Raw genomic sequence first — 27,244 nt, forward strand, 5'->3', positions numbered from 1 at the left:
CACCTGCACACACACACACACACAGACACACATACCTTATAATGAACAGGCAGGGAGATGCACATACAGCCCTCCCAGCTGGCCTCCCTTCTACTGGAAAATTCTTTGCCTCTTCACCCCATTCCCTCCTCCCTCTCCTCTCCGTCATCCCTCCTTCATCTCAGACAAGTGACTCTCCCTATTGGCAGCCATGCACACAGCCCCCCTTTCCTCTCCCTGACCCTCCTTCCTGCTGGCTGACCCTCAGTGGCCCTCAGCGACAGTGCTGCCATACGTCCCCAGCCGAGCTCCCCCTGGCTTCTGCCCTTGTTGCCCATTCATTTTACCCACAGTCATCAGACTTTTCTTCCTTAAGTGCCATCTTGATCATGCCACTCTGCTCAAGAGCCTTCTCTGGCTCTCTATGGCTCACAACAGGAAATCCAAGCTCCTTGGCCTGGCATAATGAGCCCCTGTGGCTTTGGCCTCAAGCTGACCTGCCCAGCCCTCTCTCAGCCCTCCCTGAGCTAACCTCATTCCCAGCAAAGTCAGACCACTCACTCCACCACAGGTCCCCTGTCTTTTCCATCCTGCAAGACCCAGTTCAAAGAGCCACATCCTTGGAAGCCACCCTTGACTTTGTCCTTAGGAGTTCCTGCTTTTTCCTTTAACCTTCCATGTGAGTTCTTTGTCCCCTACTTTAACCCTCAGCAACCCGGAGTTCCAGGACTGAGTCACTGGTTTCCCTGCCTATTGTCCCTTCCCAGCGCGTGATGTCCCCAAGGGCAAACTGCCTCCCCTGCAATATGTCCGGGCTCACAGGCAGGAGCCAGCCAAGGCCGCTGAGACTCCATGGAATCAGTGGGCGCTGGCCTCATTCCTGCTTCAGAATGCCACCTTATGCCCTGTGTCCCCCACTGAAGGACTCCCACGCCCACCCCATCTGATGGGATGTGCCCTCTGCCTGCCTTCCAGGGGAAAAGCTCTCTGCAGCTCAGGGGAGGCTGCTATGCGGAGATCTGTACCTTTGGAACCTCGCCACTGTTTCCTCCACCCACATATAAAGGTCAATCCAGTTATTGTTCACGCTGCCAGACCTAAAACAAAAGGAGATGTGGGTCAGGGAGATGAGTGCATCTCTCTGATGGGCAAGTTTCTGCCCCGCCCCCAGCCTCCCAACAGGCTCTTAACAAGCTCTCCTGACCCCAGCACAGCTGAGGCTGGAGTACACCCCCAGTGGCCACTGGATCATCTGAGGTCGTGAGTTTCACCAGTTGAGTGGTCAGCATAAGGTGACCACCCAGCCCCATCTGCCTGGGACTGAGGAGCTTCCTGGGATGTGGGGCTTTTGTTGGCCATCCAGGTGGCTGATGAGGTTAGGTGGGGCGCTGTGTAGAGTGGAAATGGGACAGAATGTATTGGTTGGAAAAGCCCCCAGTGAACAATCCAAATATAGAAAATCAACCAAAAAAGTTTCATTTACGATAGCATCAAACAGAACAAAATACTTAAGAATAAATTTAAACAAGGAAGCTAAAGAAATGTGTACTGAAAACTATAAAACATTGCTGAAAGAATTTAAAGACACAATAAATGGAAAGATATTGCATGCTTATTAATCAGAAGGCACAATAATAATATTGTTAAGATAACAATGTAATCTCTATCAAAATCTCTACAGCATTTTTTTGCAGAAATAAAAAAATTTGCACTAAATTTCATATGGAATTTCAAGGGACATTAGTCATACAACAAAAAAATCTGAAAAAGAAGAACAAGATTGAGGATACACATTTCCTGATTTCAGAATTTATTACAAAGCTACAGTAATCAAACTATTATGGCACTGACGTAAGGACTGACATGTAGAGCAATGAACAGAACAGACAGCTCAGAAATAACCTGTCATGTCTGTGGTCAAACGATTTCCAACCAGTGTGCTAAGAACATGCAATGTGGGAAAGAACAGTAGTTTCAAGAAATGGTGCCGGGAAAACTGGATGTCTATGTGCAAAAGAATGAAGTTGGACCCTTCTGTAAACCATTACAGAAATTAACTCAAAATGGGTAAAAGATCTAAATGTAAAGGCTAAAACTTTTAAACTCTTAGTAGAAAACATAACTTTTATGACATTAGATTTGGGGATTTTTTTGGATATGGCACCAAAAACACAGGCAACAAAATTAAAAATAGAAAAGTTGAGACTGTATCCAGATTAAAAACTTTTGTGCATCAAAGGACACTATCAAGGGAGTGAAAAGACAACCTGCAGAATGGGAGGAAATATTTACAACTCATATACCTGATAAGGGATTAATATCCAGAATATATAAAGAACTCCTACAACAACAATGAAAAAGAAACAACAAAAAAATGGGCAAAGGATTTGAATAGACATTTCCTCAAAGAAGATATGCAAATGGCCAATAAGCACATGAAAAGATGCTCCACATCACTAGTCACTAGGGAAATGCCAATGAAAGCCGCAAGGGGATACAACTTCACACCCACTGGGGTGACTATTATCAAAAACCAGAAAATAACAAATGCTGGGCTTTTGTTGGTGGGAACGCAAACTGGTGCAATCACTGTGGGAAACAGCTTGGCATTTCCTCAGAAAGCTAAACATAGGATCACCATAGGATCCATCAATTCCACTCCCAGGTATATACCAAAAAGAAGTGAGGGGAGGGACTCCAAGAGATACGTGTACACCAGTGTCCATAGCAGCATTATTCACAATAGCCAAATGGCAGAAGCAACCCGAGTGTCCATCAACAGATGAAAAGATAAACAGGCCAGGCGTGGTGGCTCACGCTTGGAATCCCAGCACTTTGGAAGGCCAAGGCGCTGGCCTTCCAGCGAGGTCAGGAGTTCAAGACCAGCCTGTCCAATATGGTGAAACCCTGTCTGTACTAAAAAATACAAAAATTAGCCTGGTGTGGTGGCACGCCCCTGTAGTCCCAGCTACTCAGGAGGCTGAGGCAGGGAGAATCGCTTGAAACTGGGAGGCGGAGGTTGCAGTGAGCCAAGATCGCGGCGCTGAACTCCAGCCTGGCGGCAGAATAAGACTCCAACTCAAACAAACAAAAAAAAAGATAAAGAAAATGTGGTACATATACATACAGAGAAATATTATTCAGCCATAAAAGGGATGAAATTCTGATGGATGCTACAACATGGGATAACCTTGAAAACATTATGCTAAGTGAAAAAGGTCAGACAGAAAAGGCCAAATATTATATGTTTGTATGATTATATTGTGTGACTCCCCTTCCATGAAGTACCTACAATAGGCAAACTCATAGATAGAGAAAATACACTAAAGGTCACTAGGGCTTGGGGAAGGGAGGAATGGGGAATTATTGTTTAATGGAAATAGAGGTTTTTTGGGTTTTGATGGGGATGGGGTTTGAGACAGGGTCTCACTCTGTCACCCAGGCTGGAGTGCAGTGGTGTAATCTTGACACACTGCAGTCTTGACCTCCCAGGCTCAAGCGATCCTCCTGCCTCAGCTCAGGCTGAGTAGCTGGGAGTGGAGGCACACATCACCATGCCTGGCTAATTTTTGTATGTTTTGTATAGACAGGATTTTGCATGTTTCCCAGGCTGATCTTGAATTCCTAGACTCAAGCAATCCTCTTGCCTTGGCTCCCAAATTCCTGGGATTACAGGAGGGAGCTACTGCTCCCAGCTGAGAATAGAGTTTCAATACGCAATGATGAAACATTTCTGGAGATGGATGGTGGTGGTTGCACAACACTGTGAATGTACTTAATGCTGCTGAATTGTACACTTAAAAATGGTAAATTTTTGTTATGTATGTTTTCCCACAATTAAAAAATTACTCAAAAAATACAAGAGGTCATTCCCACTTAGAGCCCTCAAATGTCACCTGGCCAAGAATAGGAGCGCATGGGAGGCTGATTCATTTTCTTCCAGCTCAATTCAATGAATGAACAAATGAATAATGAGTCTCATGAATAAGCTGGACATTAATGACCAAAGAGCCTGCCTGCAGGCAGTAGATGTTGTTTCTGCCTGGAGGACTACCGCAAGATTCTCAGGGTCCCGCCCAGCTGCGTGGTCTCTGGATGGGCTTTGGAGTCACAAAATCCAGAGTTTCAATTCAGCGCCGTGGTCTGTCTGGAGGCTGTGGTGGGTCATTCCCTGGCCATGACCTGGCTCATTGCCTCCTCCTTAGAATGCGGCAATACCCTTTACCCAGCCTTCTTAGGAAGACTCATTAAGGTTGCTTTTGTCTGCTCCCTTTACATCCACTCTAGGCACTCCCTCTGCATTCCTCCTCATCCGGTCTGTCTGGGATTGCATCAGGGCCTCTGCAGTTCCTGTGAGTTTCTAGCCTGCGGCTCTGCCTTGCCTGGCAGGTCCCTTCATCCCCATCCTCTGTCACTGCCTCTGACCTGCAAATTCTCCCTTCATCCTCATCACACTTGGCAAGATGAAAATGAAGATACCCTGTTTACAGATGGGGGACACGAAGGCACAGAATGATGAAGCAACTTGCCCAAGACTATGTGGCTAGTGAGTGGAGTCTGCCTGTCTCCAGAACTGAGTTGTTCCTTCCCCAAGAGTAGCAGAGCAGTCACAAACCATGGGAATTGGTGGGCTGGGGTACACGTCCCCTAACCATTAGTATCCAGGGAGAATGAGAAAAATCAGAGGAACTTCAACCTGTGATGCTGGAAAGAGTGCAACACAGGAAGCCAGAGTCTTGTCATACCAGCTGTCTCTGGATGCTTCCCCAACCTCCAGGAGCCACCCTTGTCCAGGAACCAGATAGAAAAATACCTGCACTACTCACAGCCCAGGATTGTGGTGAGGTGCCAGGAGTGCAGGAGAAGGGCTTTGGAGGCCAGAAAGTGCTGCAACATTCTCCTGAAGATTGCACCACTGCTGCTACTGAATAAGCACAGAGAGTATTCCCACCCAGCAGGAGGAGCAGGAAAGGGAACCAAGGCAATCTCTCCAAAGCTGAACATTTGCCTCTTTTCTTTCCTGGTGAGCCAGAAGGTGCCTAATACGTAGCCCAGCTTCCCCAGGGCCACCCTGAAACAGACCAAACTGTTCCTGAAAGTTCAGGAACTACCACGTGGTTCTCCAAGTTGTAGAAGAAGCACTTAGAAGCAGCAAACCAAAGGCCTTCTCTAAGCAGTGACATTAGAATGCCCAACACAGGCAACAAAGCAATCTCTCTGGGGCCCAGTAAAATAGAAGTTATTTGTGTGAAAAAACAAACAAGCAAAACAACACAGAAACCCCAAACATCCATAGTGAGCTTCTGAGAACTGCTGAGAGGCAGGTCCGAGCAATCATCTGTTGCAGCAGCGTGAGGATGCGGATGCTGACCCAGCTGATGGAGGGGTAGGGAATCGTCCAGAACCCCTTTGGTGGCTTTTTTCCTCATCCAGGAGATGAAGCACCAGGGAAAAGACAGCCAGGGCTTTCTTTCTGCCTCAGAAAAACAGGAGGCCCAGGTCTGGTCTGACCAAAGTTTGGCCCTGCTTCTGTGACAGAAGCTTGCATCTCCTTGAGTGGCGTCCTGTCCCTAGTGAAAAAGAGGTGGTGGCTCCTGAGGGTGACCCAGGGCCAGAGCTAGAAGGGACACTCACTTGTCCAAGATGAAGTAGAGGTCAAATGAGCCCTGGCATCTGTGACCTGCTTGCCCCTGGCGCCAGTGCTGTCTCCATCCTGGGCCATGGCGGTGGTGGGCCCTCCTGGTGCCCAGGGCCAGGCGGTGAAAGATTCTCCAGTCAGGTCCATGGTACCGAAGGCTTCCTGCTCTAAAAAGCGGTGGAGGAAGCAGCAGCAGCAGCAGGAAGACCAGGAAGTAGGGCCCCCGGGACCCATGGCTCCCCATTATCTGGCCGTCCCTGTGACCCCACCTCACTCTTGGGTGCCCGTGCCAGGGCCCAGATAGGCTGAGCACAGGCCCCTTCTCTGCCGCCTCCCCTTATGCCCAGGGCCACATCCCTCCTCCTGCCCTTTCACCAGTGCACACTATGGCCCTCCACCAGGTACCTCCCCAGATCACAGGGACTAGGGTCAGCAGCTGGCTCTGGGAGACTTGCCTCCAGCTACCTGCCTGGCCCTTCCCCCACCCTGGGGACAGAATTCCCTGTTATGGTTGACAGGAAGGTTGACATGGTGACTTTGTGACCTGCAGCTCTTCCCAATATCCTGCATGTTGACAACACCAGGGGGAGGCACAGGACCTTTGGAGGGGCTACAAGAGGAAGCCTCCATTTCCCTTACAACAGCCCTCACAGTGTCCCTTAAAACCACTAGACCCTGCCGTTTGTTCACTGGAAGAGTTAGCCCAGGTGACTTAGGTGAGGACATTGCTGTGGGTGAGGAGGTCAAGGACTGGGAAGCCAGAGTGTTGGCAATGGGAGGTTATTTGTGTGACACTGAAGTCCCCCAGGAGATGGCAGATCTGGAAGGAGATGGAAACTGCGGTGTTGCCAGAGTCTTTGTGAATGAGGGACATTCTGGTTCTCTACTGCTGTGTAACAGACCACCTACATTTAGAGACACAGAACAGGCCCATTTTATTATGCTCGCAGGTTCTGAGGATCAGGCACTCAGGGCAGAGTTAGGAGGGCTCCTCATGTCTGGGGCCCCATGACTTGAAGGATTGGGCACTGGAATTATCTGGAGGCTGCTTCACTCACAAGTGTGGCTCCTGAGCAGGAGGGCCCAAAAGCTGCGCTCAGCTGGGACTGTGATGGAGACCCTCCATGTAGCCTCCCCGTGTGACCTGGGCTTCCTCCCAGCATGGCAGCTTCAGGGTGCTTAGGCTTTTACAGGTGGCCCAGAGGTCCAAGAGTGAGTATTTTCAGTGAGCACGGCAGAAATTGTAGAGCTTTTTACGACATCACCTTGGAAGTCACACAGTGTCACTTCCACTGTACTCTATTGGTCCAAGCAGTCACAGCTGCCAAGAGTCAATGGGAGGGAACACAGGCCCCCTCTCTAGGGCAAGAATGTGGACGGGTTCACATCCCAGTGTCAAAACTGCTGTATGACCAACGCTTTGAGTAGCAGAGAGGTTACAGTGTGTGGAAAAACGTAGGCACCGATGAGTGAGACTCAAACAGGACTCAGAAAAGTCAGACTGTGACTGTTAGAAACACCTTAATCAATTTTATTTTGTATGCACAAGAGTGATATCCAATTAAAAATCATCTCTAATAAGTCTAAAATATATCTTTCAATATGTGTAATATACAAATTACAAGTGATAAAAGTATTGGGTTAGTTTTTTGTTCTTTGATTTCTTTTATTTTGGAACTGTATTTAATATAATGGAGTATCTTAAATAAGGGGTATTTCAGAATGAATGAAGCCCAGTATATTTCCTTCAAAAGCATATTTGAGCTATCCTGCTTCATTCTTCTTGACACTTGGTATTAGCACACTTTAATATTTTTGCCTGGTGGTAAGTCATCTCCTTGTGGTTTACTTTTTTCTTATTTTATTTTATTTTTTTTATTTTTGTAGAGACAGGGTCTTGCTATGTTTCCCAGGCTAGACTCCACCTTCTGGCCTCAAGGGATCCTCCGGCCCTGGACTCCCCAAGCGCTGAGATTAGAGGTGTGAGCCACCCTCACTGCCCTCTTTGTGGTCTTAATTTGCTATTTCCTAATTACTAATGGGAACTGGTCACCTACTTACTTGATTTTGGTCGTTCACGGTTCCTCTTTGAAGTGCCTATTTAATGCCGGCGTCCATTCTTTGCTTTAGGTGTTTTTCTCTTTCACATTGACTCAGTACCAGTCTTTATATATCCTGGATACTAATCCTTTATCACCTGCTGCAAGTATCTTCTTTTACTCAGTGGCTTGTTTTTTTCACTCCATTTATTGTTTTTTAAACAAAGCCTAAGTTCTTAATTTTAATGTACTTGAACTGTCATTTTCTACCCTGGCCCCCCTCCCACCCTTAGTTCCCAGACACCTCTTACGTTCTGGGGTCGAGGAGCCCGCCTTCCTGGCGGTCACAGCTGGGGCCTGGGGAGCGAAGGCGGCGGGCGCTCCCGGGAGGAGCTGCGCGATTCGGATGCTGGAGAGGTGAGGCTCGCGGGGCCGCCAGGCCGCGGGGGTAAGGAAGGCCGGGAGGCCGCGGGGGTCCACGGCGCGGAAGGAGCCGCAGGCACCGGGCACAGCCCTCGCCCATCGCCGAGGCCCGGCAGGCCCAGGAGCCAGAGGGCCGGGCGCCCAGGGCCAGAGGGCGGTGGCGTGAGTGGGCACCGCCTCCAAAGGACGCCCTCGCCCTCCCGCAGGCATAGTCGCAGGCGCCAGTCCCGGTCCGAGCCAGCTGGGGGCGGCTCCGGGGAGCTGAGCCGGGGGAGGGCCGGGCCGCTCAACGGATCAGCAGGGGGCTTTCTCCCAGGCTGCCGTTTCTCTGGCCCGCGGCGCCCTACCCGCCGGGGCCGCCCAACCGCAAGCCCCGCCCCAAAGGCGGGTGCAGCCAGGAAGGCGGGGCCTGGTGGCCTCTGGGCGCTGGCGGCAAGTTCAGAGCCGCGCGCTGGGCTGGGCAGTGGCGGCCGCGTCTGCACCTCCTCCCTGCGCGCTGCTGGAGAGCCCGGGAGAGACGCACCCTCAGGTCGGCAAAGACTGAGAACAAGCGGGCGCGGGCAGCGGAGCCCATCTCACTTCCGCGAAAGGCAGCGTTCTTGAGTCCTGCCTTTGACGGCGGGGGTTCTTCCCTTCCCTCTGTCAGCTTCCTCCAGCTGTCTCCCATGTCCTCTCCGAGTCCCATTGCTGTCCCTGTCCCTTGCCTCTCTGCTTCTTGTCTCCTTGTCCTCTCCTGTTTCTCTCTCATCTCTCTCTTTTTCTCGTGTCTGCCTTATTGGCTATTTCTCTGTCCTCTTTTGTCCTTTTTCCCTCTCTCTCTTTCAGCCTCTCCCCTCACTCTCCCTATAGGCTTCCTTCTCTTTTGCAAGCAAGAATTCTTATGATTTTCCCCTAAGGTGACTTCTCGGCCGTAATTGTTTGCATCCACCCCTCCCCGCCCCAGCCATCCCTCTCTCTGTTCATCTTGTAGTGCCCCATTATTCTCATCCAGGGCTTGTGCTAGGTGCTGGCGTCTTCAGCCCAGATCCTTTCTCCAACAGATTATATCCAAAGATATGCACATGTAACTCATTCGGTGCCTTTCCTGGGAAAAAGTACATAGATGATCAAATTATAAATCTCTGAATTTTCAGGGTCACCTGAAAGAAAATACCTGGTTTTAGATACAAGACAATTGAATCCTTTTCTTGACATTTTGCCTTCACTCATAGAGGCACAGACAGCACAGCAGGAAGCTAAGCCTTGCAGAAGCTTTTAGGGGACATCGCCACCCACACCTTCTGTGCAATGCCAGGTGCAGGGGAGGGAAGGGACAGGATGCAGACCTGGGTTGTGGGAAGACAATGGGAGGCCAGGGCTTTGCACTTGAAACGTTTGGGTGAGACTGACTGGAAATAAGAAATTAACAGTAAATTTCTAAAATATGTAGTTGCTTTGCCTCCTTAGAAATAATGGAACCTGATGTTGTGGTATATTGTGATCTTTAATGATATTCCAGCTTTTGACCAGCTTCTGTGGAACATCTCTACCCTGCCCTGCAGACTACCCTGTGACTCCTGGACGTCCAGGTCCTTTGTTGCATGGAGAGGATGCAAACCACGTGCTGCAGCTCCTGATGCCCTTTCCCAGCAGATTCCTCAGAGCGGGTGCCTGACATCAGAGATGAATTTCAGCCAATGCCTCCAAAGAGGCAGATGGAGAAACCTCACTCCTCTCAGTAACCCTGAGCAAAGCACTCAACCTCTCTGAGCCTCGGGTTTCCATCTGTAAAATGGGCTCAGGCTAAGTTGTCTCTCCAGTCCATCCCAGGCCTACCCATGTACGACTAATTGGATGAAGCCAATTCTCCCCCTTTCTCCAAGAAAAACTGGTCTGCTTGAAGCCCCATTGCTGAGCTTCCATGAGCTCCCACAGGGAGACATACACACTCACACACACAATCACACATACAGTCACATACACAGACACACTCACACACAGTGACACACACATGCACTCACACATGTATACATATACTCACACATAAACTCACACACAAACTTACACACATATACATATACATTCACATACACATGCAATCACACATACACAAATACACACATGCACTCCCTTACACAGGCTTGCAAACTCATGCTCACTGTTTTTCACACACACACACTTCTCCCCAGTATAGCTAGTATTGTTCCTAGGTACACCAGCCTGCTTGTGTCATCCTTCTGGTTCTGCTGCACCCGGCACCACCTCTGCAGGTGCCCCCCCTGGGCTGCCTTCATGGCTGAGACAAAGTTTGCCAGCCACAGCCATGTGGCCCTGAACAGGAGAACTGTCCAGCATGCCCTGAGTTAGGATGTGACCTCTTCTCAGCACTAAAAACGGGGACACAAGGTCTCACAGCAGGACAGAACATTTGCTATCAGGATGCTTCATGGTATAAGATTAAGACTTATCATTTATTGACTACATAAGTGTCTGCATGACAGATGCTCCTACACCTTATTTTATTTAATTTTCACAACAACCACATGAGGTCTTAATCCACGTGAATTTATCTTCAATCTGCCAAATGTCATCCTGATAAACTCAGGGCAGCATCCCAGCTTTTAGAGACCATAGTGGATTTGGACACTGCCAACTGCTGACTTAGATACCCCACCCAGCTTCACACTCCAATGCTAACATCCAGATCTTTATAAGAAGAATGAGGAGGAGGAGGAGGGAGCAAAGGAGAAGATGAATACATAATGATGAGAAAGAGAGGGAAGATGAAAAAAGGAGGGGGAGACATAATAATAGCAATGAGGAAGAAAAGGAGGAGAGAAAATTAGGAACTATCTGGGGACCTTTCATCCCACCTGGGACCCCTGAGGATTACTGCTGTCGCATGCATCAGCACTGCATGGAGTAAGGTCAGAGATGTCCTCCAGACCCCCAACAGAACAAGGGCCAGACCCAAGCCCCTCAAGGTGGAAAATTACATGAGTCTGGCTTTGCGTCTCCACAGGGAGCCCCCGCCAGCTCCTCGTGCCCATCTCTCCCTTGCCTACAGACTCACAGCCTTCTGCTTACTCTAGGATCATTCCCAGGGTCAACATCAGATTTGAGTCTCATCCACCTCCAGGCTTCATCCCTAATGCCTCTCCCATAGCACCTTAGATGGGGGATCTCATTCCAGGTCATGCCATGCCCTGGCCAGGGTGTTCTCTGGGTCAGGGCCCTGAGCACACACACAGCAGCCCAGCACTGCCTGGCTCCTGCTTTCCTCGGGGGACCCACCTGCGCCCTTTGCACCTGTGGATCCTCCTCTGTCCAGACTGCTGTGGGCACAGTGCAGTTGCACCTTCCTCCCCTTCGCAGACACCAGCTGCCATAGCGATGGATCTATGAAGCCCTTGTTCTCCTTGCTCTGAACAGGATATGAAAAGATGCTTTGTGGTCGTCAGCTCTCCTCAGTAGGCTCAGTTCATGCCCGGGCTCTCGCCCCCTGACACTCTTTACTGGCCCTCATCACTCTGTCATTATGAGTGTCCTGGGAAGGGCTCCTCTTGGTTCTCGTCCCTCTGACCTCAGCAAGACCTCCCTCTGAACCACACAGACATCTCTCATTATCACCCCACATCCTTCCTACTCGGAAGAACCAGATTTAGTTCCAGGACTCCCCCACTGCTTTCAGAGCCCCCAGATCACAGGAAATCAAGTGATGGTCTTTGAAACTTTCTGAAACTGAGCTCCCCAATTCTACAGGGGATCTAACCATGCCTGGCCTTCCCCACCAACACAGAGCACATCTCCCCAAGGCTCCCAACTCACATGGGCCACAAATCAGGGTCTGCTATTACCCAACTCAGCAGGTGTTGCAGCCCGGGAGATGAAGCCTCACCAACCCCACCATGTTAAAAGCTCGTGGTTCTTGGTTTATCACCCATCCCCTGGGCTCTGACTGCACACTGATCATTCACTCATCTGGGAACTGCTGGCCACATTCTCCCACATTATCTGTCTCTCTGTAGCTTACCCAGGTTGTCCCAGGTAACCGAGACTCCAATCCAGCTCTGCTGTATCCAAACTGTGACCTTGGGCAAAGTGTGGATCCTCTCCATGCCTCTGCTTTCTCACCTGTGAAGAGGGTCACCTTGGATTCTCTCTTCACTGGATTGTTGGAAAGATTAGATTGATTAGTACAGTCAAAGTGCTAAGGAGCCTGGCTCAGTAAATGTTAGGGGGATCAGTTCTTATCACACTGAGTGCAAAGGGATAGAGTCCACTCCATGGAGGCCTTCCCATCACTCCTGAGCTCTCAGGGACGAGCGACCTACAATGTTTAATGAATGACCAAACAGCTTGGGCACTTTTCTTCTTCTCGCTCCAACTACAGAAGAAAGAACTCTTGGCAAACAGCTGGATAACCTCTTTTTCCTGAGATGTCTGAAGGCACCTGCCCCAAGCCAACTGGCCAGCCTCCTGCTGTTCTGAGCTGCAGGTCAGGCACCAGATCTTATTCAGAGGCACCATGTACCCCCGACCCTCCACGCAGTGCTTTGCTGCTTTACCTTTCTCTTCAGCTAAAACATACAAGAGCAGAAAATACCTCCTGTCTTCCAATCCTTTGGTGTCCCTAGTCTCTGGAGAAGCTTCCCAGACTCTTTTGGAAGATTCCAGAGGACAATCATCTATGGGCCTCTTCTGCCTATGGATTGTAATGTTCTGGGGTTTCCTAAGAAAGGGAATACACCTGTTATCCTCCTGGCTCTGGCATACTGAGGAAATTAAACACTGAAGGTGATCCAGGGTTTCCCAGAGGCTGGCTGGTGGTGCTGGGGAGATGAGCACTTCCTGGCCAGCCCCTGTAGGCTCCGTGGCAAGCTATGCCTCGACCCCTCTAGCAGCAATGCCTGCTGTATTCCAGCAAAGCCAAGTGCAGGAGTCCCAGGATAAGGCAGCCCCCAGTTCTGCAGTGAGGGCGGCCCTAGTACAACACAACTTGGTCATGAGGACCCTCGTAGGGGTGGATGCGATCCCATCACCCAGTCAGATGCCTGAGACTGTGCAGAAGCAGGGCCAGTGAAAGCAGAGGGCAGATCCAGTGCTTCAAGGGGCCCTGCTGTGCGGATTGAGGGTCTGCCATGGACATGGCTGAAGATGGCCAGGACATAGAACAGGGAGCAACAGCAGTACTCATTGCCTGTTGCCAAACAACGCCAATAGGCAATGGGTGGTGCAATGTGGAGTGATATATCAGACATAATATGTTGCTGAGGCTGCAGCAACATGGAAGTCATATAATGGGACTGAGTTAGCCCTCGTTACTCTGGCTCCAGGGCATTACTTGTGTTCTAAATCAGCCCTGCCACTCGCTACCTGCCTGACCTCAGGCAACCACTCTAGGCCTCCATCTCCTCATAAGTAAAATGGGATGGTGATCTTCACTTCAGGAGCTCACGGACAGGACTCAGCAGGACTCTGTGCATGCCAGGCAGCAAGAGCACAAGGAACGGCAGCTCTCTTCCTAATACAACTAGAGAATAAAGGTGGAGCCCAAGACGGTGGTCCCAATTCCACTGGCAGCCTTCAAGGAAAAAGTCTGTGATTTTACTTCAGCTACACCTTCCGACCTTCCCAGGTTCCAACAATAGTATCATCTAAAGATAAAAAGTACTGAAGCCCAAGACTTACCCTTGTGGTAAAAAAAAAAAAAAGTGATTAAATCTTTACAAAATGTGCCACCCACTGAATTTCTGAAAAGAAATCTGCTAAGCCAAGCAGATAAGATGATTAAAATCATTTGAAAAGCATGCTTTTTACCCGTTTCCCTAGAATTCTGATGTGTTGGAGGTCAGTGGTTAGATGATTTAAAAGGTAATTTAACTCTTCATTCCAGAAAAAGTCTCATAAATCAAAGTTTCATGCACAGACCTATGATTTTGTCCAACACTCTTTGATCTAAAGTGAGCAAATTCTTTCATTAAACACATTTCAATCCACTTCCATAATATTTAATCTCTATTCATTTCTGTGTGATTTCTCTATGACCATATTTCCTTTTCTGCATCAACTGAAAAGTTAAATTAGCTCAACGATCACAATAAACTACAGCATCAGGTTAAATTATTTCTAAGAATACCGACTACAAGCTTTAGCTGGTTATTAACTATATATAATATATATATATATACACACACACATATACACACACAAATATATGTATGGTGTGTGTTTGAATATACAGACTCATATATCATAAAAACTCATTAAAAATGAAATCATATCTCTCTGACAAGATTACATTTTTTAACAAGAAGCAGCAAAAAATGCCTTGATATATAGTTCTTCTATTTTATCCCTCATAAATGAATCTGACTTACTTTTATAGATTTTTTCATTTAGTATGCATCTAAGACAAGTTTTCATATTAATGTAAAATATTTTTATCTTGGTCCTCCTGATGTACACAAAAACATTAATTTCAAATGCCAGAATTATTGTTATAAAATGTCTAATGTCTCCCTCAGGAGTAATTAGGCAACTTCATTTCCTACCTCAGTGGCATTGGCAACTACATGTTTTAGAAAATTACTGTTTTTTCTTATTTCTAGGCTCCCTGAAATGTTTCAGGTTCAAAGCCCTGGCCTCCCACTGTCTTCCCACAACCCAGCTCTGTATCCTGTCCCCTCCCTCCCCTGCACCTGGCGTTGCACAGAAGGTGTGAGTGTCCTTTAAATGCTTCTGCAAGGCTTAGCTTACTCCTGCAATGTCTGTGCCTATTAGTAAAAGGCAAAAGGTCAAGGAAAGAATGCAATCAAGCTGTGACTCTAAAACCAGATGTTTTCTTTCAGGTAACTCGGAAAAGTCAGAGATTTATAATTTGATCATCTATGTATTTTCCCCCAGAAAAGGCACTGAACAGGTTACATGTCCAGATCTTTGGATAGAATCGATTGGAGAAAGGATCTGGGTCTGATGCATGGTTCTTACCCCAGCAGCCAGCCCAAGAAGATAATGGAGCAATATGTCATGAACGGAGGGATGGGTGGATGAAAAGAACCGCAGCCCAACATGTCTCCCTAGGAGAAAAAATAAATCAAAGGGAGAATTCTTGCTTGCAAAAAAATGAGCGGAGGATAGGGAGAGTGAAAAAGACAGTGAGAGGGGGAGAGAAAGGGAAAAGAGACAAGACAGAGAAATAGCCAATAAAGCAGACACACACAAAAGGGAGAGATGAGAGGAGAAAGAAACGGGATGGGACAAGGAGACAAGAGGCAGAAAGGCAGGGGACAGGAACACGAATGGGACTCAGAGAGGACCTGGGAGAATGCGGGAGGAAGCTGGCGACAGAGGGAAGGGAAGGACCCCACAGCCAAAGTCAGGACTCAAGAGCGCTACTGTGGGGAAAGGCAGTGGAAATGAGATGGACCCCGCTGCCCGCGCCCGCTTGCTCTCGGCCTTGGCCGACCTGAGGGCGCTTCTCTCCCAGGCTGTCAGGCGGCGCGCAGGGAGGAGGTGCAGACGCGGCCGCCACCGCCAAGCGCCCAGCGCGCGGCTCTGAACTTGTCGCCAGAGCCCTGAGGACACCCGCCTTCCTGGCTGCACACGCCTTCGGGGCAGGGCTTGTGGGTGGGCGGCCCCGGCGCGGGAGGGTGCCGCGGGCCAGAGAACTCGCAACCCGGGAGAAAGCCTCTGATCAGCTGGGCAACCCAGCCCTCCCCGGACTCAGCTCGGAGGACCGCCCTCTGCTGGCTCGGGCTGGGCCGGGCGCCGGCGCCTGCGGGAGGGCTAGGGCGTCCCTTGAAGGCGGCTCCCGCTCTCGCTGCCGCCCTCTGGTTCTAGGCTCCCCGACCTCTCACTCCTGCGCCGGGGGGCCGCGGCGATGCGCCCCGTGCCTGTGGCTCCCTCTTCGCGGAGGACCCGCGTGGCCTCCCGGCCCTCCCTCCCCGCGCGACCTGGCGGCTCCGTTAGCAGCACCTCCCCAGCGCCCAAGTAGCCCAGCTCCTCCGGGAGCGCCCCGACACCTCCGCTCCCCTGGCCCCAGCTGTGACCGTGCAGCACTTTGCCAGGAAGTGGGGCTCCGCGACCCTTAGAACATAGAGGTGTCCGGGGACTTAACTGCCCCTGGAGGGTGGGAGGGGGCCAGGGCAGAAGGGCCGTGGTCTGGACGGAATGACTGTGGGTGGGTGGAGACTGCGCTGGGACTCGGAGGACCTGGGGTTTCCCCTGCAGTGGGGGAGTGAGGGTAGATGGGGTAGAGTGGTAATTGCAGTTCTTGGTGCTGTTGCAGGCCGGTGTGCATGGGTCACCTTGCTTGAGCTTAGGGTGCAAAGCAGCTTCGTTTGGAGAAAGGAGAATTCTTGAAGTACTGAAAGGTAAACCACCCCGAGTCTCTGCTCCCTCATTCATTAATTCCGTCACTCAGTGGGTGTTCTGACGTGGTAGGGGTGAGTGGGTGCGCGGAGACACCGTGAGGAAAAGCTGAGCTTCTCTCCAAGGCTTTGGAGGGTCTGTTGCAAAGATGAGATCCTCAAGGACAAACCTAAGTCTGAGGAGGGGGAAGTCGGGTTCAGAACATACATCAAAACCTTAGAGATGGTCCTGTTACAGGAAAGCGGTCCCCATCTAAACCCCAAGAGAGGGTTCTTGAATCTTATGCAAGAAATAATTCAGGGCGAGTCTGCAGTGCAAAGCAAAAGCAAGTTTATTAAGAAAGTAAAGTGGTCAAAGTGCAGCTACTCCATAGACAGAGTGGGACGTTCCTGAAAGTAAGAGGAGTAAAGCCCCCATCCTAGGTACAACGCTTGTGTAGATGGAGAGAGGTGCTCTGCAAAAGAGTTCGTGAAAAAGGATTAATTTTCTTAATTACTATATTTTGCAAGAATCAATATTATCTTTAAAGCAAAATTAGGAATGCCTTTGTTCTCCAGATATCTTGATATCTGGACACTCCCAAGTCTGGGTCTGTTTAGTAAACATTATTAATTTGTTCCCTTAACCGTGAACATCTAGAGGCTAGGAATGCCTAGCTTTCTGAGAATGCAGCCCAGCAAGTCCCGGCCTCATTTTCCTAGCCCTCACTCAAAATGGAGTCGCTCTGGTTTGACTGCCTCTGACAGTCCTAAAGCAAAACTTTTCTTTTATGGAAGAGAGAACATTGAGGAATAGAGAGAGACATCAAATCCAAAATGCAGAACATCAAAGACAAAGAAAACAATTTGAAAGTCACCAAGCTCAAAACACAGATTACCCAGGAAGGACTGGCAGTGAAACCAATGATAAAGTTGCCATGGCCACCAGTGATATGTCCTTGGGTGCCTCAAAAATAGAATTCTGTATCTATCTGGAATATAAATCAAGTGTGAGCACAAAATGAAGGTATTGTCAGATGTGCAGAGTGTGAGTTTACAGCCTGTACAACCTTGATGAAAGGATTAAGAATGTATTTCAGAAAGAAGGAAACAACTTGGAAGAGTGGAGTTCAAGAAACGACGGTGAGCAAAGAAGCTGGGAACATGCTGATTAAGGTGAGTGGCTAGATACGGAAAATAATGACCATCACCAATATGGAGAGTTTTCTGAAAATAAAAGGAAAGAATAATTTCAGAGGGAGACCACTTCCAGGAAAGTTTATCCAAGCAGCTGGGGAGACCTTGAGCCATCTGAGGAGTCTGAGATTTCCTAGGCATGGGCCTGCCTTCATATCCCTGCTGGCCTCTGGCTAAAAGAAGCCTGTGAGGGATGTGGTCTTTCCGTGAATGTGGTGGCCCATTGTGGTGGTAGAGAGTGGTAGAGAGTGGATTCCCAAAACACTCCCTTCCCCCAGTCCTACTCCCCACAGTCAGAGATCTGATTGGTGCAGTTTCGTGCTCCCCACAATGTACTTAACTTGCCATTTAAAGTCAAAATTTGTCTGCTAAAAAAAAAAAAGAAAAAGAAAAAAAAATCCAATCCAGCACCGTGGCTCATGCCTGTAATTCCCTAGCTCTGGGAGGCAGATGTGGGAGGATTGCTTGAGGCCAGTCTGTGCAACATAGCAAGAACCTTTCTCTCAAAAAAACAAAACAAAACAAACAAACAAACAAAAACCAAAAAAACAAACCATGGTAAACAAAAATAGGTGGGTGTGGTGGCGCACACCGTAGTCCTACTTACAGGACTGTGGGAGGCAGGAGGATCACTTGAGCCTAGAAGTTCCAGGTTATAGTGAGCTATGAATGCACCACTGCACTCTAGCTTGGGCAACAGAGTGAGACCCTGACTCTTAAACAAAAATTGGCTGGGTAGGGTGGGATCACGCCTCTAATCCCAGGACTTTGGGAGGCCAAGGTAGGCGGATCATTCGAGGTCAGGAGTTCGAGACCAGCCTGGCCAACATGGTGAATCCCCGTCACTACCAAAAAAAATATAAAAACTAATTGAATGTGTTGGTGTGCACTTGTAGTCTCAGGTACTCGGGAGGCTGAGGCACGAGAATGTCTTGAATCCAGGAGGTGGAGGTTGCAGTAAGCCAATATTGCACCACTGCACTCCAGCCTGTGCAACAGAGTGAGACCATGTCTCAAAACAACAACAACAACAACAACAAAAACTAGCTATATACTTTCAAAAAGAGACACATCTAATACATAAGGACATAAAAAAGTTTAACATAAAAGGATGGGAAAAGATACAGAGATATGGCCGGGATGCTGGGGAAACCAAAAGGAAGTGGGAGTCTTCAGCACAGAGAAAGCGTGACCAGGGTTTAAGAGGATCAGTTCCCAATCAGCTGAATTTTCCAGACAGCCATAACAATTCTAAACTTGCATGCACCTAATAAAATAAAAACAAAAAACATAAACTATAAGGAGAAATTGTGAAACCCACTGTGCATTTGAGAAATTTCAACACGCATGTATCGAGTAGACACAGTGTTACTAAAAACTTAGAAGATTTGAACACCACAATTAATAAACTTGGTTTTAATGGTCTTCTAAAGAATCCTCCCCCAAATCATGTATTGAAACAAATCTCAATAAAATTCAAAGAAATAGTGTCACACAGACCATGTTCTCTGATTATAATGCAATTAGGTTGGAAATCAATGACAAAAAGAATTTTTTAAAACCACAAAAAATTGGAAGTTGAAAATTGAATGTATCAAAGTAGAAATCAACACTGAAATTAAAATATTAAAATCAACTGATAATAAAATATTAAATATGAAAACTTATGAGATTCAGTGAAAGACAAACTTAGAGGGAAATTTGCGGCCTATTAGGTTTATTTTGCAGCAAAAAGGGGTGAAAATAAAGAGCTAATAATCTAAATGAAAATACGAGAAAAAGAGTAGCAAAATGAACCCACATAAAATGAAAGGTAGAGGATATTAAATAAATAACTATAAATAGAAAACAAAAAATACAATAGAGAGTAATAACAAAGCTAAAGGTTATTTGAAAGGTTTGCTAACAGACAATACGCTGGTGAAACTGATCAGAAAACAAGACAGTGCTTCCTATCCTTTTTTGTTTTTCTTTATAATCTCCCCATCCTGGGAAATGTTTTAGGTTTTATTTTTCTTAATAGTCTCTCCCCATTAATCCCCATGAAATTTTGATTCCACATACATACTAGATTGCTCTTTATGTACTGTATATATGTCTGTGTCTTATATTTTAAGAGTATGTACTGTATACATATCTGTGTTTTATATTTTAAAAGAGTAAGACTCACCCAAGGCTAATTTTCACTCCTTTAGGGACAATATCCTCCCTGTTTAGAATGCCTAGAAAAAGAGAAGGCACAACTAAGCAATAATAGGAATTAAAAAGATGTAACTACAGATAGAGCAGAAATATAAGAATTAAACATTCTGAACAACTTTATAAGAAGGCATGCTAATAAATGTTCAAATTCCTAGAAAAAAATGTCATGTGAATTGACAGAAGTAGAAACACTAAATAAGTGTTAGGGCCGGGCATGGTGGCTCATGGCTGTAATCCCAGCACTTTGGGATCCAAGGTGGGCTGATCACTTGAGGTCAGGAGTTCAAGACCAGCCTGGGCAACACGTTGAAACCCTGTCTCTACTAAAAATACAAAAATTAACCGAGCCTGCTGGCGCGTCCCTGTAATCTCAGTTACTCTCGAGGCTGAGGCAGGAGAATCTCCTGAGCCTGGGAAGCAGAGGTTGCAGTGAGCCAAGATCACGCCACTGCACTCCAGCCTGGGTGACAAAGTGAGTCTCCATCTCAAAAATAAAAATAATAATAAAAAAATAAATAAATATTAGTCTGCTCTGGGTGTCATAAGAAAATACCACAGGCTGGGGGGCTTAAACAATAAAAATTTATTTGCTACCAGTCCTGGAGGCTGAAAGTCGATGATCAAGGTGCCACCAGGATTGGTCTCTGATGAGACTCCTCTTCTTGGCTTGCAAACAGAGACCTTCTCGTGGAGTTCTCACATGGCCTTTGCTCTGTGCATGCTTGAAGAGAAAACTCTGGCGTCTCTTTCTCTTCTTGTAAGGACATCAGTCCTATTTGATTAAGGCCTACTCTTATGACCTCATTTAACCTTAATTACCTCCTTAACGCCCCTATGTCCTAATACAGTCACATCACCGGTTAGGGCTTCCACATACCCATTTTGGGGGAGACAGAATTCGTAACATCCAGGAACTATTAAATTATATCATTTTAAAGTCTTCCCAAAAGAAAACACAAGGATGATATCATACCAGATATTCAAAGAGCAGATTATATTTATCAAGTTCAAAGTCTTTCCTAGGAGACAAAGCAAACCTCCAGGTGCATTTTATGAGTCTCCTATGACCTAATACCAAAAACAGATAAGGACAACACAGAAATCGAAAAGTATGGACCCATCTCTCTCATGATCATAGATAAACAAAAAGTTCTAAATTATGAGTAAACTCTAGCATGTTTTAAAATATCATGGCCAAGTTAGGTTTATTTATAACATTTTAAAATTGGTTTTGCATGCATTAATGTATCTAAACATACTAAATTTAGATTACTGGACAGAAATACATGTTCATCACAATATACCAGAAAAAGCATTTAGATAAAATTCAACACTCGTTTGTGACTTGTAGCAAACCAAGATTAGTAGAGAAACTTTCTAATCTGATAAAGAATTTCTACCAAAAGCCTTCAATGGATATCATTGTTAATTGTGATGTTAGAAACATTCTCTTTAAAATCAAGAGTGCCATCACTAGTCAACACTGGATTGGAGAACCAGTCAGCACAATTCTGATTCTTTTTTTTTAAAAAAATTATATTTTACAATAAATCAAAATGAATCTACAGATAAATTCATAGAAGAGAGTTTAGCGAGGTGGGTCAATATATAAACATGTAAGTACATCTCTGTATATGATACACAGTTTAAAAACTTTTAAATTATCATTTACAGTAGTAGTAAAATGTAGTGTATTTTGGGAAGGCACTGGACCAATGAGGTCAAGATCTTCATAGGGGAATTTATATGAAAGGCACTGGAAAAGACCTGTATAAACAGACATATGCCATGTGTCATATTCACTGATAGGACAACTCTTACTGCAGACCTGTTTCTTCCAAATGAATCCATACATTTAATGTTATTGTAATCAAACATTAAGAAGTTTTTGGGAGAGAGGAGACTTGATGAGCTGATTCTAAAATTTATGTCAAAGAGCAAATAGCCAACAATTACCAGAAGAAAAAAAAGGTATTGTGTGAAGACTTGCTATAGAACTTTGTGTATGTGTCAGATGAGTCTAGGTTATCCTCCGGTTACCCCCTTCCCTCTCTCCATTTAATCATCTGAAAAGCACTAACTATATTTCTCGTGTGTATATATCATTCTCCCACGTATCCATCCCAGGTCCCCAAGGGAACGCTGCACATCCTAGTTGCTCAGGCAGCAGGCTGTTGGAGCCACCTGAGTCATACCTAGACTCTTAAACATTTTCTGTCCAGAAGTGGCACCCATTACTTTTGTTAACATTCCATTGGTCAATCAAAACCTGCCACAAACATGGCAGGGAGCACAGTCCTTCCCTTAAATGGAAACGGACAGTTACGGACAGTAATACAGTCTTCCCCCATATAGTCATTAAGATAGTATGGTATGGATGCTATCAATATAAGCCAATAGACAGAGATTGGCAGCCTGGCCAACATGGCGAAACCTAGTCCGTACTAAAAATACAAAAATTAGCCAGGCGCAGTGTGTATGTGAAGAACTTTGTGTATGTGTCAGATGAGTCTAGGTTATCTTCTGGTTACCCCCTTCCCTCTCCCCATTTAATCATCTGAAAAACACAAACTATATTTCTCATGTGTATATATCATTCTCCAACGTATCCATCCCAGGTTCCCAAGGGAATGCTGCACATCCTAGTGCCTGTAATCCCAGCCACTCGGGAGACTGAGGCATTATAATCGCTTGAACCTGGGAGGCAGAGGTTGCAGTGAGCTGAGATGGTGCCACTGCACTACACAGCCTGGGCAACAGAGAAAGACTCCATCTCAAAATAAATAAATAAATAAAAACAGATTCAAATCTATATGGAACTTGAAACACAAGTAGTGACAAGATCAATGGGGAAAAGATGGAATTTTCCACAAATGGAGCTGGGACAATTTGTTAGCTACATGGCAAAAAATGAAATCAAATATATGACATAATCACACTTATAAATTAATTCTAGGTAGAATCAAGACTTCAATGTGAAAGGCAAATCTTTAAAACTTGTAAAATAAAAAGTATTTCACCTCTTAACAGGGAAGAAATTCTTAAGATACAAAAAAGAGCAAATCTTAAAGTTTAAAAAAATGACAAGCACTTTGGGAGGCTGAGGCGGGTTGATCACGAGGTCAGGAGTTCAAGACAAGCCTGGCCAAGATGGTGAAACCCCATCTCTACTAAAAATACAAAAATTAGCTGGGCGTGGTGGGGGTTGCCTGTAATTCCAGCTACTTGGGAGGCTGAGGCAGAGAACTGCTTGAACCTGGGAGGCAGAGGTTGCAATGAGCCGAGATCACACCACTGCACTCCAGCCTGGGCAACAGAGAGAGACTCTGTCTCAAAACAAAACAAAGCGAACAAACAAACAAACAAACAAACAAAACCACCACCACCACCACCAACAACAACAACAAAAAAACAAAAGAAAAAATGACAAACAACTGGATTAAAATGAACACCTTTTGCTTTACTAAGAGACAACAAATAGAGTGAAAAAACAAGCCACATCATGCAAGAAGATATTTGCAACAATTGATAAAGGATTAGCATTCAGAATTCAAAGAATGTGAATGAATCAATAATGCAAAAGATAAACACCCAAATCAGAGAATGGACACAGAGGCATGAGCAGGCACTTCACAAAGAAGGGAACAGGAATGACCCCAAATCATGTGAACAGATGAATAACCCTTTAGTAATTAGGAAACTGCAAATTAAGACAATACTTTTGTCTATTGATTAGACATCAAAACATAATTATAAATCAAAAAATATAAAATATGGCACTACCAAGAGTCATGAAGGATGTGAAGCAAGGAAACCTAATATGCTTTCGGAGGAATTACACCAACTTTACCCATTCTAAAATAGCACTTATTTAAAATAATACATTATTTTAAACACCACTCCAAAGCAAGACAAAAACCCCCCAAAGTCCACTAACCCAGTGCTTTTTTATCACTTGTAATTTTTTTTTGAGAAAGAGTCTCACTCAGGGTGGAATGCAATGGCGCAATCTTGCAATCTACAACCTCCGCCTCACAGATTCAAGTGATTCTTCTGTCTCAGCCTTCCGAGTAGTTGGGATTACAGATGTGCACCACCACGCCTGGCTAATTTTTGTATTTTTAGTAGAGATGGGGCTTCACCATGCTAGCCAAGCAGCTCTCAAAATCCTGACCTCAAGTGGTCTGTCGGCCTCAGCCTCCCAAAGTGCTGAGATTACAGGCATCAGCCACCCTTCCTGGCTATCACTTGTAATTTTTGTGTTAAATACACTGAAAGATCTATTTTAGACTTATTGAAGAAGAATTTTTAATCATATATCACTTCTGCATACAAAAATGAAGAAAATGAAATTAAGGCATTTCTAACTATCACAGTCTAACTTTTCTGAGTCCAACTTGAATCCCATCATCAGTGCCCACGTTTTTCCACACACTGTAATGTTTCTGCCATTCAAAGCATTTGTCATACAGCAGTTTTGACACTGGGATGTGAACTCATCCATACTTCTGCCCTAGAGAGGGGGCCTGTGTTCTCTCCCATTGACTGTTGGCAGCTGTGACTGCTTGGACCAATAGAGTACAGTGGAAGTGACACTGTGTGACTTCCAAGGTGATGTCATAAAAGTCTCTACAATTTCTGCCTTGCTCACGGAAAATACTCACTCGGAACTCTGGGCCACCTGTAAAAGCCCAAGCACCCTGAAGCTGCCATGCTGGGAGGAAGCCCAGGTCACACGCGGAAGCTACCTGCAGGGTCTCCATTCACAGTCCCAGCTGAGCCCAGCTTTTGAGCCCTCCTGCCCAGGAGCCACACTTGTGAGTGGAGCAGCCTCCAGATAATTCCAGTGCCGAATCCTTCAAGTCATGTCGGGCTGCTCAAGCCTTCCCATCTGGGGCCTCAGACATGAGGAGCCCTTCCCACTCTGCCCCAAGTGCCTGATCCTCAGAACCTGTGAGCATAATAAAATAGGCCTGTTCTGTGTCCCTAAATGAGGGTGGTCTGGTGCACAGCAGTAGAGAACCGGAATGTCCCTCATTCATAAGGACTCTGGCAACACCACAGTTTCCATCTCCTTCCAGATCTGCTATCCCCTGGGGGACTTCAGTGTCACACAAATGACCTGTCACTGCCAACACTCTGGCCTCCCAGTCCTTGACCTCCTCACCCACAGCAATGTCCTCACCTAAGTCACCTGGGCTAACTCTTCCAGTAAACAAATGGCGAGGTCTGGGGGTTTTAAGGGACACTGTGAGGGCTGTTGTAAGGGAAATGGAGGCTTCCTCTTGTAGCCCCTCCAAAGGTCCTGTGCCTCCCCGTGGTGTTGTCAACATGCAGGACATTGGGAAGAGCTGCAGGTCACAAAGTCACCATGTCAACCTTCCTGTCAACCATAACAGGGAATTCATAACAGAGTTGGGGTGGAGGTGGGGAATTGGCATCACTCACCCTGGCTTCTGAGATGGTGCCTCTGGCTTTTCACCAGCACTTGATTCCTTCTCAGCGCAAATATGTGGATGTCCTTCATCACCTACTCCACAGACAGCGACACCGTCTTGCCACTCACCTCAGACAAGTGAGTGCTGCTTTGAGCCTCAAAGGGAGGCCTGATGAGCTGAGCCAGAGGGAGCTCCAGGGAGCTGAAGGGCTCCCGGAGACCTTGGTTGGGAGCCTGACAGCACACAGGGCAAGCTGGACAGGGCAACTCACAGTACCCACCTGACCTTAGCCCTGGCTCCCCTGCATCCTCCTACACATGGCTGCAAGGTTACCTGCAGGCCCCTGTGCTCCAGAAGTTCTCAGCCTCCCCCACTGCACGCTCCCCTGCACTCTCTCTGCCCTGCCTCCTTCCCTGGGAGGTGGCTGTGAGGATTCCCGGGGTGCAGGGGCTGGCGGGGCGGGGGTGTCCTGTGAACACACACCTGTGCTGGCTGCTGCTCTGTGCCTGTTCCCCCTGCCCTGGCCAGTGCAGGAGGGAGACAGGGTCAGAGCCGGTGGTGAGAGTCGTGGGGCTTCAGTGCAGGGATGCTGGCAGGCCCAGACAGGGGAGTCCCTGTGTGGGCTTCCGAGCTCCAGGCCAGGCTGGGAAACTAGAGGGAGGGAGGTAGGAGGAGCAAGCTCAGGTGGCTTGAGGTGGCCTAGAGAGGAGCCTAGGCCTAGCAGGGTGCACTGCAGAGTTCCTGTTTGGCGGGAGATGAGGGCACTTCCGATGCACATGCCCAGAACTGGGCCCAGAGGAGGTGAAGCGCAGGAGAGATGTGAGGATACTGGGGATTGGATGGGGGCCTGGACCCCACTTGCAGCTTTGAGGGGATACAAGATGGGCTGCCACATCTTGAGCTGGAGGGAGGCTTGGATCTGTGTGTCCTGTGCTGTGGGTTTGGCAGAAAGACTGGAGTGGGTGTGAGGTGGTAAAAAGCAAGTCTATGGGGGAGGACTGTGGCAGGTGACCCAGAGGGGGAACGGGGTTTGGGCATGGCCAGAGGAAGGCCAGGGCATGGCCTTTTCTGGGTATGGATGGGCCTGGCCTCCTCCCCTCCTGGGCTGGGCAAGGCAGGGCTCTCAGAGCTCCAGCCATGGCAGGGACTGTCTGCCCCCAGTGGGAAGCCATCCTTCAGGGTCCATGCTCTGCCCAAACTTGCTGTGCAGGCTCAGCATGTGACATTGGATTAGCCTGACCCTAAGTCCCCGGCCTGTCCCAGTCCTGCCACCAGAGCAAGTCCTGTCTGCCCCAGCCCATTCTGTCTGCTTTAACAGCAGCTGAAAGGCCACATCCCCCAGCCAGTCTGCAGATCAGTGTTCAGCCCCTGCATGCACAGCCGTCGGGGCTGCCTCTCCAGGTTTTGGTCTTTTTGTTTCAAGGGCACATGAAGTCAAGGAGGCCAGGCAGTCTAATTAAGCAGATTTGGTATTTCCTGTAGCAGGGTAAAGAGAGAGGAGGAAACTGAGTCAGAGTCAGGGGTCTGGGGCTGTGGGGTCTGGGTGCAGGGCTGGTGGCTTAGCAGGATGACTTTTCCCAAATGCAGCCCTATCTGTTAAAGGATGGAGTGCCCAACACGAGAGAGTCCTTGGGTTAGAGTTTGGGTTAGAGATAGAGTTAGAGTTAGAGTTAGGAATGTCAGCCTCATTGTCAGTGGCTGACTCTCAGTTGCCCATCCCCGGTTCAGGGTTAGGGTTAGGGTTAGGAATATTGGCCCCATTGCAGTTCCTGACTCACAGTTGCTCATCCATAGGAAGCTCCCACTATCACCAGAGATGGTCTAAGTGGGGCCCTGGTGAGATTCCCCAGGCCTACATTCTCTGGAACTGGGATGAGAGCAGAAGGCCTGAAATCTATGGTCAACGTCACAGTGAAGAATGAGCAGGACAGAGACCTTGCTTGGCCGCCTCCTCCATCCACGAGGCCTTGCACAGTGAACAGTGGCTCCCAGAGAGCT

General features: G+C 47.5%; 1 protein-coding gene across 4 annotated transcripts in view; it reads right to left on the reverse strand.

Moving 5' to 3' along the window:
• ANTXRL (ANTXR like) overlaps window positions 1–8,465 on the reverse strand; it is a 45,168-nt gene extending 36,703 nt beyond the window's left edge. For 2 of the 4 annotated variants that reach the window (XM_054436275.2, XM_054436273.2), the window contains exons 1-2: window positions 7,968–8,465; window positions 1,005–1,076 (exon numbers count right to left, since the gene is read on the reverse strand). In XM_054436275.2, the coding sequence (XP_054292250.1) occupies window positions 1,005–1,076; window positions 7,968–8,179 (284 nt within the window). In that variant the 5' untranslated portion in view covers window positions 8,180–8,465. Of the gene's footprint in view, window positions 1–1,004; window positions 1,077–5,613; window positions 6,466–7,967 lie in introns of those variants that run through there. The other 2 variants (XM_054436272.2, XM_054436274.2) reach the window with 2 other exon arrangements.
• Window positions 8,466–27,244: the final 18,779 nt, after the last annotated feature.

Source organism: Pongo pygmaeus, chromosome 8, assembly GCF_028885625.2.
Source record: "Pongo pygmaeus isolate AG05252 chromosome 8, NHGRI_mPonPyg2-v2.0_pri, whole genome shotgun sequence".
Classification (NCBI taxonomy): domain Eukaryota; kingdom Metazoa; phylum Chordata; class Mammalia; order Primates; family Hominidae; genus Pongo; species Pongo pygmaeus.